General features: G+C 41.8%; 1 protein-coding gene across 5 annotated transcripts in view; it reads right to left on the reverse strand.

Moving 5' to 3' along the window:
* Window positions 1-15,298, reverse strand: part of lhx5 (LIM homeobox 5) — an 89,063-nt gene that overhangs the window by 6,138 nt on the left and 67,627 nt on the right. For 3 of the 5 annotated variants that reach the window (XM_056432204.1, XM_056432202.1, XM_056432205.1), the window contains 6 exons: window positions 11,260-11,327; window positions 10,928-11,083; window positions 8,374-8,657; window positions 6,167-6,390; window positions 5,111-5,388; window positions 1,330-1,495 (listed from right to left, as the gene is read on the reverse strand). In XM_056432204.1, coding sequence (XP_056288179.1) covers window positions 1,330-1,495; window positions 5,111-5,388; window positions 6,167-6,390; window positions 8,374-8,546 — 841 coding nt within the window. In that variant the 5' untranslated portion in view covers window positions 8,547-8,657; window positions 10,928-11,083; window positions 11,260-11,327. Of the gene's footprint in view, window positions 1-1,329; window positions 1,496-5,110; window positions 5,389-6,166; window positions 6,391-8,373; window positions 9,343-10,927; window positions 11,084-11,259; window positions 11,328-15,298 lie in introns of those variants that run through there. The other 2 variants (XM_056432203.1, XM_056432206.1) reach the window with 2 other exon arrangements.

Here is a 15,298-nt window from a genome sequence, read left to right on the forward strand (position 1 = left end):
TTTGTCCTCCTCCTGTACCCCCCCCCCCCCCACACACACACACACACACACTCCCACTCCGTGCGCTTGCAGCCTTGACGGCTCCAGTTCATTGTGTCCTCCGATGCCCGGGCCCTTCAGGTGTAGATGTGCAGGAGCTGTATAGAAAGCCCACGGCTCTCAGACTGTCCATGAAAAAAGCAAAAAAAACTGCTGATACACGTGACGGGCACATCTGATTTCTTCCTGCAGCTCAACGTGGAGCTGCTGCTGTGTCGGTACATGCTGCCCACCTGCTATTGTCTCCAAATGGTTTGTTTTGGGCTTTTTTTTTTTTTTTTTTTTTTTACTCGATCCAGACGACCAGCTAAGACTTTAATAACCTGAAATACAGATTTTTTTTCACCCTTTCTTTAAGTGGTCCTGACAAGCTCCTTTTTTTATTTATTTTGAAGGAATATTGAGTTCAAGAAGGAGATGACATCGTGCTCCGGCACACGCGGTTCGACGATAAAGCATACAGTGTGCAGCTTATTCTTCTGATCTGCAATTTAAATTTTCACACGTGGAAAATCTCCATAAGAAACGTTCACGATTTAATAGCTACAGATGTGTTTTTTTCCCGCCCACAAAGATTTAAAGCTTCCCATGTTCCAACTCAGTGGTACAAATATTCATAATGAGCGCAACAACACATTCACCTCAGCATATTTCACAACATCTCATCCGGCCAAAAGGAATCCCTCGGCTTTCGCTGACCGTGCAGTTTAAAGTCTTTTAATATGTTCGTCTTTCCTGCAGAATACTTGACGTATTTCTCTATTTATTATTGCAAACCCTTTCTAAGTATTCAAAACAAATCAAAACTCGCTACTCCAACTTTAAATGAAATTGTCACACAAAAGTATTTTTATACCTTAATCATTTGCTAAAGAAAAAGCGGATTAGAATCAAATTGAAATTTGTATTGCAAAAAGTTGCAGGAATCAAATCCATGCAGTTTTTTTCTCATCTTAAATATCCCCCATGATGCAACACTTACACTACAAGTGTCTGCTTGCAGCATGTATGCTCCCAGCTGTCCGGCTAAGTGGCGGCATGTGACGGTCAGGCAGGTTTAACGCGTTCGCTTCTCGACTTTTGGAAGGTTGGAGTCAAATCAAGGGCCTGATCGCGTGTTGCCTCCTTCAACAAGAGATGAATAGATGTTCAAGAAAGAAGAAAAAAATGCAAATCAGCCACACGGAGGTGACCGCGTCGGCGATGCTGAAGGTCGAAGGGGAACTCACACAACGTGTTTTAAGTTATTGTAAAGACGGCGTTTCACATCGACGGTGTTGGTTTTCTTACCTCCGTAGTAGCCGTAGGCCCCGGGTCCCAAAATATCCGGATCCTCCAGCCGGCCCCCCAGGGGCCTCATCCTCCTCGGGCCCCTGAAGAAGGTGTGCCGCCGGGCTCCCAGAGCACTCAGCTGCTTCATCCGCCGCTCTTTGGATCTCCGGTTCTGGAACCAGACCTGCACCCGAACCAGAGGGGACGGAGGTCACATTTATCAGCCGATGTCATCGTTTTGTTCATTTAAAAAGAGAAAGCACGAGCCGTGATGCATCGACTTCATGTACACTACCGTTCAAAAGTTTGGGATCACTTAGAAATGACTTTATTTTTCAAAGAAAAGCACTGTTTTTTCAATAAAGATAACATTAAATTAATCAGAAATACACACTATACATTGTTAATGTGGTAAATGACTATTCTAGGTGGAAACGTCTGGTTTCTAATGAAATATCTCCAGAGGTGTATAGAGGCCCATTTCCATCAACTATCACTCCAGTGTTCTAATGGTACATTGTGTTTGCTAATCGCCTTAGAAGACTAATGTCTGATTAGAAAACCCGTGCAATTATGTTAGCACAGCTGAAAACAGTTATGCTGGTGATATAAGCTGTACAACTGGCCTTCCTTTGAGCTTGACGTTTGTAGAACAAAATTAATATTTCAAATATTAATCATTATTTCTAACCTTGTCAATGTCTTGACTATATTTTATATTCATTTGATAAATAAAAGTGTGATTTTTCATGGAAGACACGAAATTGTCTGGGTGAGCCCAAACTTTTGAACGGTAGTGTATATTCAGATCTTTTTAGGTATTTTCACTCATCTTTTTGGATTTTATGTTCCTTGTTTGTTGTTGGAAGCATCTTTTGGGGGGAGATTCTCATTTAAATACACATCTGTGAAGTCAATATATTTTGGAAACACACTGAAGTGTTGCAATATCTATATATTTGCAGTATTTTGCAGAACCTATTCCTGTAAATACTGCTATATTTCAGTTGTTCTCCATCTTACGGACAGAAAAATATATATTTATGCACATGATTCTGAAAAATAGCATGTTAGTGTTGAATTTCAGACGCAGCCAAAGACTCAAGAAGAATAAACTGGGAGAACAAAGCCTTTGTTTTCACAGATAGACAATATTAAATCAACCAGGACTGAAATCTCAAGGTTTGACAATTTCAGGAGCTCATATTCAACAACAATAAACTATTTATTACAACATATCCGCTGGCTTCTCATAATCATCACAATTATCTGACAGCTCTGTGTTTTGAACTGCACTTTCATTCATTCAAGGTGAGAACAGATATTGTGTGTAAGTTAAACTAAAAGTGTTAAACCATAAAAACAGAAATGCAGCTACACTTTGCAGAGAAAGTACAAACTAAGGAAGCATGACGTGAAAAATGTTCAATATCAGAAGTTTATAAGTGTTGATCACTCAAGTGTTCCCTGTAATTTTCATATCATAAAAATGTTATAATATATGTCTAGAAAGCGCAAAGTATCCAAAAAACAACTCAGAAATGAGAATTGGGCGTAATAAAGACATTATTAGAAACTGAAACCAGAAACAACAACAACAACAAAACCACGAAAAAACACGTTTTCCAGTTGCAAAAACAACTTGCAAAGCAACATTAGCGTGTACACACACACACACACACACACACACACACACACACACACACACACACACACACACACACACACACACACACACACACACACACACACACACACACACACACACACACACACACACACACACACACACACACACACACACACACAGAGGGATGGACTGGCTGACTGATTGATTAATTGATTGGCTGTTTGTTTGAGCTCTTTTAATGCAACTCTCTCTCTCACACACACACACACACACACACACACACACACACACACACACACACACACACACACACACACACACACACACACACACACACACACACACACACACACACACATACCTCACTGCAAGTTAAAATAAACAGTGGAGGCTACAAATCAGAGCGTAAACAGCCTCTCCGCCTCCCGTAAGATAAACCGTCTTTGAGGAGGAACAAAGGAGGATTTCACTGCACGCCATATGGAAGAATGTCTGCATTAGAGGCTCATAACACATCGTGCTTCGCCTTTGCATCGCTGCTGCATAATGATGTGTGCTCACCCCAGCCGGGCTGCACCAGAGGCAAAAACTCCCACTGTGCAGCAGATTAACGAAACACACACACACACACAGAGAGAGAGAGAGAAGGGAAAAAAACACCTAAACCCACTTAGGCTCTGCTCTGCTCTGTTCTGTGGGGAAAGAAGAAAAAAAGGCGACACCTGCTTATTGAGAACAATCGTCTAACTGTAGGGTACATTTTTATGGAAATGCTCCCGCTCCCCTCGAGAGAGCGTTGCTTAGGGGTTACACACACACACACACATGCTGGAGGAGCGGCTCACAGGGCTCCCCGTGTTCAGAGCAACGGTATTTAACACGCAGCCATCGAGGAGGATGACGGAACACAGAGAGCCTCCATTTTGGCTCTGAGCAACACACACACACACACACATAGAAAGACAGACACAGGGATGGACTGCCTGCCTGATTGATTAATTGTTTAATTGATTGATGTATTGACTCTTTGTTTGAGCTCTGTTGATGCAGCTCTCTCTCTCTAACACGCACACACACACACACACACACACACACACACACACACACACACACACACACACACACACACACACACACACACACACACACACACACACACACACACACACACACACACACACACACACACACACACACACACACACACACCAGTTTAATACATAGATGAGGCAGAGCAAACAGGCTGGAAGTGAGTAAGAGCAGAGAGGTGGGAAAAAGGGGAGGGTGGTATGTAAATCTGTGAAATCAGCGATAATTACAGTGAGTGCACAAAAAGCCACATCACAGTTGGCAGAGATGGTGCTAATCATCCTGACACAGTCTGCACCCAGACAGCGCGTGTCTGTGTGTGTGTGTGTGTGTGTGTGTGTGTGTGTGTGTGTGTGCATGTGTGTGTGGTTGAAAAGACAGACAGTGGCCCAAAACACGCTGGTGTGATTCTGCAAACACATGTTTGAGGTTCCTCTCGCCTTTTTGGCAAACACCAGCTAACCTTTTCTTACCGATTTCATGGCCGCGCAACACGTTTGATGACAGGAATAAAACCGTTGGCAGCACAACATAAATTATGTTCTATTGTATTTATTGCGGCAGTCAATTGGATTACTAGATCTTAATTTCAGGGCATAAACAAATGCCTGCGGGTTTGGACGTTGCAGCGTGGAAATGGGATGCATGTTATATTTGTATATATTTATAATTTATGCATATATATATATATATATATATAGTTTATTGAGCAGCATTTAGTTTGAAAATAATCTTCTTTTTTAAAGTAAAATGTAAAATGAAATGAAAACAAATTTAAAAAACTGCAATACAATATTAGAATTTTGTCAATTTAAAATATTAAAAAGACAGCATTGCTAAAACATGTGTTTCCATTGTTATGTTGGAATATAAAGATCACTTTAATGTGTCTATTTTAATATTTATGCAAACTGACAAATGCCTCTTTTTTGTTATTAAAAGTATTTTTCTATCACTATTATTTGTGAAAATTCCATCAAATATGACACACACAAAACATCATAAATGTCCACGTGCAGAACACGTGGTGGTCTTTTTTTTGACATTTCTCCAAAAAAAATGCCGGACTCCGTTTCCTACCTGGATCACGCGCATGTTCAGTCCCGTTTCCTGGGCCAGCTGTTCCCGGATGTGCCGGGTGGGTTTCGGCGTGGCCACAAACGCGGCCCTTAACGTTTCCAGCTGCTTGGCCTTGATGGTGGTCCGGGGCCCGCGCCTCTTGGTCCCCGAGTTCTGCTCCTCGTTCTCAATATTGTTCGTTTCCTTATCCGAGGACGTGGAATTGTCCGTCTCCTTTATGTCGTCCTGTGTTGGGTCCTGCAGATCCGGCGATAAACTCCTATCTGTACACGACGACACTGACGGGGGGAGGGGGAGGAGGGGGGGAGAGGAGAAACAAGAGGAAGGTCACGATCCGAAATGTCAGGGAGGAGGGGGGAGCGGGGGGGGCTTTAATTAGCCCTGGAGATGCGCAGCTGCAACGCTGGAAAATATGCATCGAAAATATGACAAAATAATGACTATTTATTTTTATTTAGATGCATTTTCTGCCACGTCGTTTAAACATTACAAATGATAAATAATATTAAATAATCTTTATTTGTTTTTTTGCTTTTCATGCATCAAATCTGCAAAAATAATGAATATATAGAAATGAATATATATATATATATATAATTGTTTTATGCCTAAAAGATAAATAAAGATATTTCTATATATATATAAATATACATGTATTTAATAAATATATAAAAGAACGTGGCTCTATCAGTACATGGAGGGAGTGAGGACATCGGGCTGCGTGGAGGTTCCGGATGAATAGACAGCGGCAAAAGGAGCCGCGCGCGCGGTCAGAATAACACACTCATCCCCAGCGGATCCCCGTGTACAATAATAGAAAGCCATTGTCTCGTGTAGGTAAATATTGAAACCATTCATCTGACAAGGTTGTGGTGAAAAGATCTCCACGGACTGCTGGAAATGTTCCCACAAACACAGAACCGTATATACGGGACAATTGAAGCCCCCCTCCCTCGACTTTCTTTTGTTATGCATCTCCATATAATATAATATGTACACACACACACACCTATATATATATATATATATAACACGTCGTGACATCCCGCTGATTACCTGAGTTCAAGTTGACTTCCTTGATGGCCCCGGAGCTCGAGTAATCTTCTTTGCACACGAACTTGTTTTCGTCCACCACGTAGAGCTCCTCTCCCGTGGAGAGCTGCTTGTTGCACACCATGCAGGTGAAGCAGTTCAGGTGGAACACCTTGCTGCGCGCTTTGCGCACCAGGTCGTTCGGCGAGATGCCCTGCGCACAGCCCGCGCACTTTGTGCCAAACCGCCTGCACGACAACACGTTAACGTTACTTTTATATTTGTGTGTGTAGTTTTTTTTTTTTTTTTTACCCAAATACATCATATAATAATAATAATAATCCATTTTTTTTGTTGCATTTTATGTCCGAAAATGTGCATATGAAAGACAATAAAATGTGGTATTACATCTTGAGAGGTATATATCATTCCAATTCTAATGATGATAAAATATGAATATTTAATATATATTTCCAATCTAATAATATACAAAAGAGTACACAGCACAAAATAGTAATTTTTGTAATAAAATAAAACATCAACAACAACAAAAAACAATTTGGAAAATGTCTCACCATTCCGGTAAAAGCCCAAAGCATATAACCATAAATATATTAAGATATAGATATAAGTATATAGTTGGTAAGTTACGTAATTAATAAAGAAGCATTCATAATAAACACAAGAACAATATCTGTCTCTATAGTTTTGAGAGGGGGTGTTAATAGAGAGGATCATTCAAACGGAAATAATACACAATTTAAAAAATAAGTCACATTTTGCCTCCTTTTTTATTCTTTAATTTTTTTAACGGATATCTAAAAAAGCTCGTGCTCGTTGTTTTGATGGAGGCGCTCCCACAGCAACCCCACGCAGAACGCATTAGTGACAATCAACACATTGTAGCCGCGGATATATGACTGGATTAAGCAGAGTGGGAGCATTTTAGCGTGAAAATCTTCTCTTAATCCATATTCACCCGTTTAAATACCGAGTGGGAAGAAGTCTCATCAATTTGATACACAAATACACCCCCTCACACAAAATAATCCTCCTGATTTGGAAGAAGAGGTGGTGACTTTTTTTGTTGTACTATCATGTCGGAGGGCGGTGAAATCAAACACACCTGAGTGTTATTTGGGGAGTCACGTGCACCGGAGCTTTTAATAATAATGAGCAGTTTGAGCAGAGCTCTGATGGAGGGGAGTATAGGGGACACACACACGCACACTCACTCACTCACTGGGCCTGCTTTACCTGGGTTTACAGTCGGCCTATCTTGTGTGTGTGAGGGGGAGGGGGCTTAAGCCTCTGGGTGAAAGCAAGCACTCCTTTTGTGGAGCATTGTTTTAACACTAATGTAGGCTTGTCTCTCCATTTGCAATGGTATCGCTCCGCTGTCCCTCTTTTCACATGCATGGCCTCCCCCCCCCCCTCCAGCCGTAAGAGGGCACAACTCTACTTACACAACAAATGGACATATTAAGGTGATTACTGTTTCGCCCGGCTAATGGCCGCGGCCCATTTAAATCCACCGCTTGATGGGACCTGCAGTAATATGATGGCCAAGGCCGCGCGAGTCCAGTAACAGCCCGTCCGGACAAAAGCGGATGCGCCTCGCGCGTCATTAGACCATTTGGGAGAAAATAACTGACACGTGCGAGTGAAAATGATGCTAAGAGACAAGCAAGGGATTCACTTATCACTCAATTACCTGAGACACTTTTTTGTTGGCGGGTGTTAGGCATTGTGAACCGTTTAATAGTCTAATGGGTGTTTTAAAAAAGTGTTGTGGATTTGGAAAATCGATATTAAAAAGAATGGAAAAAAAATGCGTGGCTGAATTGTGAAATTACATTTTTTAAATATATATATATAAGGGGCATGTCATTATCAATATTTCAGTTTGGAGACGAATTAAAACCCTACATTTTAAAATAAATGTTTCAAAAAATAAATAATTATATATAAATTTATATTATTTTATCCCCGTTCAAGATTTAAAAAAAAAATGTTAACCCGTGACTTGATATTTTTCTCATGTGCACATACATATTTTAAATGGTGGGCCACATGCTTATTGCTGCTCCTTCTCCTCATACATTTCAACATTTTGTATCAATACTTCGTCCATACAAAAATACTCGTTAAGCTTGTCAACTGAAATCAGAGCACACGTTTGAAGGAGCCCCGAACCCGGACTCCCTCTCTCCCTCTCGCTCCCTTGTTACCTGAAAAAGTCAATTTTGCAGTAGAGCTTCCCGTCCCTGGAGAAGCACTTCTCGGTGAGGTTGCAGTTGCACTCGCAGCACTGGACGCACTTGGCGTGCCACGCGCGGTCCAGCACGTTGAGGAGGAACCGGTCCAGGATGGGCCGTTCGCAGCCGGCGCAGTGGACCATCATGTCTCCGGCCTGCAGGGCGCACAGTGCCGACCTTCCCACACGGACTGCGCTGCTCGGACTGGGGCGACCCGGGTCCACGCGGAACAACGTCTTGGCTCCGGGGGAGGTGTGCTGTCAGGCGAAAAGTTTAAGGAAGCTCCAGTCTCCCCCCACCCAAAAAAAAAAAAAAAAGGCAGCGAGGAGAGAGATCGAGAGAGACGATCCCCGGGAACTGTTGTAGTCCTGGTCCGAGATCGGTTCCTTGGCACTTGTCACAATCCACAATCCAGAGGTTGAGGAGAGAGATTTCAGCCGCGCCAGCTGACGCTCTGCGTAACGGACGAGCCGCACATGTTCTCTCACGCGCGCACAGCTAAAAACATCTTTTTTGGGGGGGTACGATTATTATTATTAATAATAATATTTCTAATATTTCATCCCCTGTTTAGCTCGCGCTTTGTTTTGGTGTCCAGTCATTTCCTTTCGGGCTCACCTCGCGCCACCACTTTCGCATCACAGTGCTTTGGGGTTGTCACGTTTTTTTTTTTTTTGCCAGCGCGGACGACGCGGCGTCACATTGGATGACGCCCTTGTTAATTCACCACCCACCCCACCACCTCACCCACCTCCCCTTTTCCGTACGGGGAGAGCCAATCAGAACGCGGTTGTTATGGTTACGCGTTCATAGCAGTGTCTAGCCTCGGAGCGAACTCTGAAAGCACAACCAGGGGGGCCTGCAGCGGATGAAGGTTTCCACGGGGGCATCACTGACTTCATAAGGGGTTAAAGAAACGCCCCAGTACCCCCCCCCCCCCTCCACCCACCCCTCCTGCAACATTTGAGATCGGACCTTCAACTTGAAAGTCCACGAAACGCGACGCAGGTTCTAGGACATACCTGTAAAAACGCGCAAAGAGGGGCGCGCGCATGAATGTGAATGGACGCAGCGGCGGTGGGAGTCACCGAACACGCGCTAATGCTACACAAGCCTCATAATGGCCCCGGTGACAAAACGGTCCCTGCATCACACTGAGGCCCGGCCGAGCCGGTGGGGGCCGCGGGGGCCCCCCCTTTCTCATGCAGAAGGCTATTTACAGGGAAATGCGATGGATTAGCTCGCAGCTCATCAATGGGGAGAGAAGCCAGCCGCCGGTCGGACAGAGGTGGGGAGGTGTGGGGGGGGGGGGGGATTTCAATATTTACCAACAGGCTCGGGGTTTCTTTTTTTCTTTTTTGTGTGTTAGTTTGCAGTTAAGCAAACATGCGATACGCTAATTCATGTCAGTTGGAGGGCGGAGGGCGGGTCGGGTTGTCTTCCGGGTTAATGAGGATTCATTTAAATGACTTCAGGTGTGCGTTTTGACTCATTTTACACGATTATACAACGAGAGAGGAACATATTGACCCTTCTTTAAAGAGTCAATATGTTATTATACTGTTTATTAAATATATCTATCTATCTCTTTAGTGTTTATTAAAGTATCAATATTATATCCATCCATCTATTTTTATTGTTTGTTACAGTATCAATATTATATCTATCTATCCATCTCTATATCTATTGTTTGATAAAGTATTATAGAATCTATCTATCTCTTTAGTGTTTATTAAAGTATCAATATTATATCTATCCATCTATATTGTTTGTTAAGGTATCAATATGATATATTTTTGTATCTATCTATATAATATATATTATATATATATATAATAATAATAATACATACAATTTCTATAGCGCTTTTCATAGTACTCAAAGACGCTTTACAACACATAATTTAAAAAATCCTACAAGCTATGCATTAAAAATTACAATAAAAACTAACAATAAAAGCAAATAAGAACGTTCAGAGCACACAATCACACATTAAAAGCAGTTTTGAACAGGTGGGTTTTGATAAGTGATTTAAACGATGAAAGTTCGGTGCAGTCACGGATGATTTTGGGGAGAGAGTTCCAGAGGGAGGGGGCAATATATAGCTTTATATATATAATATATATATAAAGCTCTCTCTCTCTCTATATATATAGATATATATATAATATATATCTAAATCTATCTATAAATCTAAACTATATCTTTATCTATATATGTCTCTATATCAAAATCTTTATATATATCATTTATCTATTCATTGTTATTGTTTGTTAAAGTATTGAACAATATATTAGATATATTAATATATTCATCTAATATCTATCGATCACACACACACACACACATATTATTTTCTTGCTTACAAATGTCACTGTGTTGCTCAAGGGCACAGAAGTCAAGCGTCAAACCACCAACTTTACAAATAAAAGCCAACGACACGTGAATGCATCAGCTTCATGCGTTCACGTCTCCTTTATTCTTTTTGGCGCCCAAAACCCCTCCAACCATCGGAAGAAGCCTCCACCTCTCGTGAATATGATCAGAGCTCCTCTTGATCGATACGCCCAGGACAGCGAGTGTGTGTGTCGCTCCACAGCGTCACTGTAACCTCCTCCAGGCTTCTGTGGAGCCCTGAACGAGGTCCCCAATGATCACAGCTCCTCACCCAGAGCCCTTCCGCCTGTGAAACAAGGGAGGGTCGAAAAAAGAAGGAGAAAAAAAACGGTGGGAAAAAGAGCATGTGAGGCAATCGCCTCCCTGTTTGAATGTCGACGCGCCGCATTGTGCAAAAGCATAAAGAGAGAAAGAGGTGTTTGCTTTCGCTCGGCTGTGCACACCGAGCGGCGAGGCGCTCACCTGTGGAGACGAGAGAGCTTCCCCAGGTACCTCTTCTCCTGCAGCTTCTGTGCAGTCAGTTCTGACACCTGGTGAATTGAAAACTTGCCTGAAACTTCGACCTTGACCTTTGACCCCCGACACGTCCTCCTTTTGAACGCTACTTTTCCCCCCCGAGGTTTTCTCCCGGTTTTTTTCAGATTCATAACACGTTCTGAATACTTTTACGACAAGTTTTTTCCCCAACACCGAGTAAATCCCGACGCCTCGTGGAGCGAGCTGATTATATGTTATACCACGTTGTTAAATAATATTTGTGCTCGTTAACTGCGGCGTGTATCCAACACATCCATAAAAACACTACAAACTATTTCTCAATAAAAACATCTTCACCCTGGAACTCATTTGAAGCTCTTTTGCATCCTCACAAAACATTTTTTTGAAGGATGGCTCGCTGTTATTCGTCATTTTAAAGGATTCATAAGCGTTCACATAGTCTTTATGAACCGGTTTATGAACAGCGGAAGCATAACCGTGCACTATTCATCCGAGGCCTTCGTCAAATGCCTCTGCGCTCTCAATGGAGACCGCATCCACAGACTCTGACCCTCCAGCGCAGAAGCTCCAGCACAAGCTGCACACTGAGGACGAGGAGAAAGGAAAAAGATTACTGCAAGTTAATTTCGGGCGCTATGTTTTTAAAACAAGCGAAGAGAAGAAGTAGCTTTCTTATTGGTGGTTGTTGATGCATATACACACACATAAACATGTATATATGTAACACCCGGTTCTGTTTCTCCTGTGTTCCGTGTCTCCTATGTCTCCTCTGTGTCTTCTCTGTCTTAATTGTTTAATTCCCTGCACCTGCCATCAGCCACTCTTGTCTCGTTACTGTCTGATGTCGTACACCTGTGTTCCCCCCCCCTATATATTGTGTCAGTCTTTCCCTTGTCTGCTGTCGGATTGTCGTCTCTAGTTCCGTGTCCTTTTCCCGTCGTCCTGTCTGTCGTATCTGATCCTGCCTGCCTGTCTGCCTGCCCCTTTTGGACCTTGTTTTTTTGTAAACTGTTTTGCCTCATTAAAGAGTGCTTTTTTTGTTATTTATATTGTGTCCAGCCTGTCTCTCTGTGCCTGAGCCTCACCCCGTCACAAAGATCTGACAATATATACACATACATAAACATGTATATATACACAGACATAAACATGTATATATACACATATATAAACATGTACAGGACTGTCTCAGAAAATTAGAATATTGTGATAAAGTTCTTTATTTTCTGTAATGCAATTAAAAAAACAAAAATGTCATGCATTCTGGATTCATTACAAATCAACTGAAATATTGCAAGCCTTTTATTCTTTTAATATTGCTGATTATGGCTTACAGCTTAAGAAAACTCTAAAATCCTATCTCATAAAATTTGAATATTTCCTCAGACCAAGTAAAAAAAAGATTTATAACAGCAAAACAAAATCAAAGATTTGAAAATGTGTTTCCAGGTGTTTCGAGTTAATTAGACGATTCAAGTGATTTGTTTAATACCCTACTAGTATACTTTTTCATGATATTCTAATATTTAGAGATAGGATATTTGAGTTTTCTTAAGCTGTAAGCCATAATCAGCAATATTAAAAGAATAAAAGGCTTGCAATATTTCAGTTGATTTGTAATGAATCCAGAATGCATGACATTTTTGTTTTTTTAATTGCATTACAGAAAATAAAGAACTTTATCACAATATTCTAATTTTCTGAGACAGTCCTGTATATATGGGAGAGAATAGAATCTCCTCCCACCTCCCTTCCCCTCTGCACCTTGACAGCCTGGACACCTGAGCAGACCTCCTCCCCTTCCTGCAGCGTGCCGTGTCACCCCGGCCCCCGAAAGACGCACACACACACACACACACACACACACACTCGCAGACGCGCACACACACACACATGCGCCCGAGACCACCTCCAGGGCCCCCTCTCTGGCAGGGCCGGTCCCAGGGGAGAGGTTAGTATGATGGATGTCTGACTGGTAGCCCTCCCTTAGGGCCTCCCTCTCCGTCACCTCTCCGCGCTCTGAATTAAAAGGCCGTTTGTCTCCTCCGAGTCCTCAGCTGTAGAGAGCCGGCCTGCAATTTCACAGCACTCAGGAGAGAGAGAGAGAGAGAGAGAGAGGGAGAGGGAGACCATTACAGAGGAGGTTGTCAGGGGAGCCATCAGAGCCCGGACACGCCTGAGGGACTCTCTCTTTCTCCTCCATCTTTCCCCCGACTCCCGTCTCCCTCCGCTCAGCCCACCAACACCTCTGTCCCACTGGAGGCAGCCAACCCCGCACGCACACATATATAAATATTCAAGGGCTCCGTTACATTCGAGCGTGTGTGCGTGTGCGTTGTATGTTCACACGCACACGTCATTTTAAATCCATCTCTCTCTCTTGATGGTGCCTAAATAAATTAACACATCTAATTATATAAAAGACAGACTGCGGAGTCTTTGGAAGACGGAATAACACATTTCTTACTCTCGGAGATGAACAATTCGTAGGATGTAATATCCATCCATCCATCCATTCTCATACACACTCGGAAATAATATAAAACTGGCAACGACCTTTTGTACAAACAGCTGCTTATGGAGGCTGCTGCTGTTCTAAAAGAAGGTTACATAAGCTCACCACACGGGGGTTATTCATTCATGTTCATCTCTGGAACTCATTCCAGAGGAAAGACCAAAACCAACAATGCATTAGGGGCTGAGTGTGCTCGAAATAATTAGTTTGTGCAACGCGTCATCCAAGTGTTTACATTTCATCCGATTGGCCGCATGTGAAAAGCCTGCCGCCATGGCCACCGCCTCCTCCTCCTGGCTTTATCCCACCGCCTCTTCCTCCTCCTCCTCCTCCTCCTGGCTGTATCTCACCGCCTCCTCGTCGTCTTTGTAGTCTCGACGCAGCGGATCGTATAAATGATGACAGCAGCGCACGCTTTTGCACTTTCTCTCACTGGGCTGCACGATTATGGTCAAAAATGACAATCACGGTTATTTTTGACCAATATTGAGATCCTGAATGTTCACTGATTTACTGGACATTTAATTGCCCTTTCACATGAAAGCACAGTGCAATCCTTTGACTTTCATGTCTCACATTCCTGCTGATGTACAGATATTTGCATCCAAATATAACTAACATATACATTTACAAAATACATTTCACGTAGTGCTATATTCCTAATAATCAACAACAACTTTGCATCAAAATAAGACTTAAAATCAGGTAAGTTCAGTGCATTAAATATACAGTATACTAATCTTCTTCTCTGGACTGCAGTCGCACCATTGGGGGAATGGTTTCTCACGTGCCCGCGCCACCAAAAGAGAGGTCAAAATATTGTAAAAATCGCACTCTGGTGTTTTTCTAAAAGCGGAGCCACAATCCAGAATAATGTTGGATTAATCGTGCGGCCCGAGTCTCCCGCGTGCTGCACTCGTTTTCCCAAATGAAAAGTTAGAAGTAGTTACAGACCTGCACGATTTTTAACATGCACATTTGAAGGATGCACCCCCCCTCATTCCTACTCCAGACATACTGTATATATATATATATATTTATGTATATTTATATATATACTATAAGTATATATATATATACATATTGTGTGTATATATATACTATATGTAGATATATATCGTATATATATACCTGTATACATATTTATGTATATATACGATATAGATATTTTTGTATATATAGTCTATATATATTTTGATATACATATATATACTATATGTATATATATGCATATATATATATACATATAGTGTATATATTATATATATATATTTATTTTTAATTTATTTAACCAGGAAATGCCTCATTGAGATTAAAAATCTCCTTTACAAGATATAATATATACAGGACTGTCTCAGAAAATTAGAATATTGTGATAAAGTTCTTTATTTTCTGTAATGCAATTAAAAAAACAAAAATGTCATGCATTCTGGATTCATTACAAATCAACTGAAATATTGCAAGCCTTTTATTCTTTTAATATTGCTG

This window comes from Pseudoliparis swirei, chromosome 15, assembly GCF_029220125.1.
Source record: "Pseudoliparis swirei isolate HS2019 ecotype Mariana Trench chromosome 15, NWPU_hadal_v1, whole genome shotgun sequence".
In the NCBI taxonomy this organism is placed as follows: domain Eukaryota; kingdom Metazoa; phylum Chordata; class Actinopteri; order Perciformes; family Liparidae; genus Pseudoliparis; species Pseudoliparis swirei.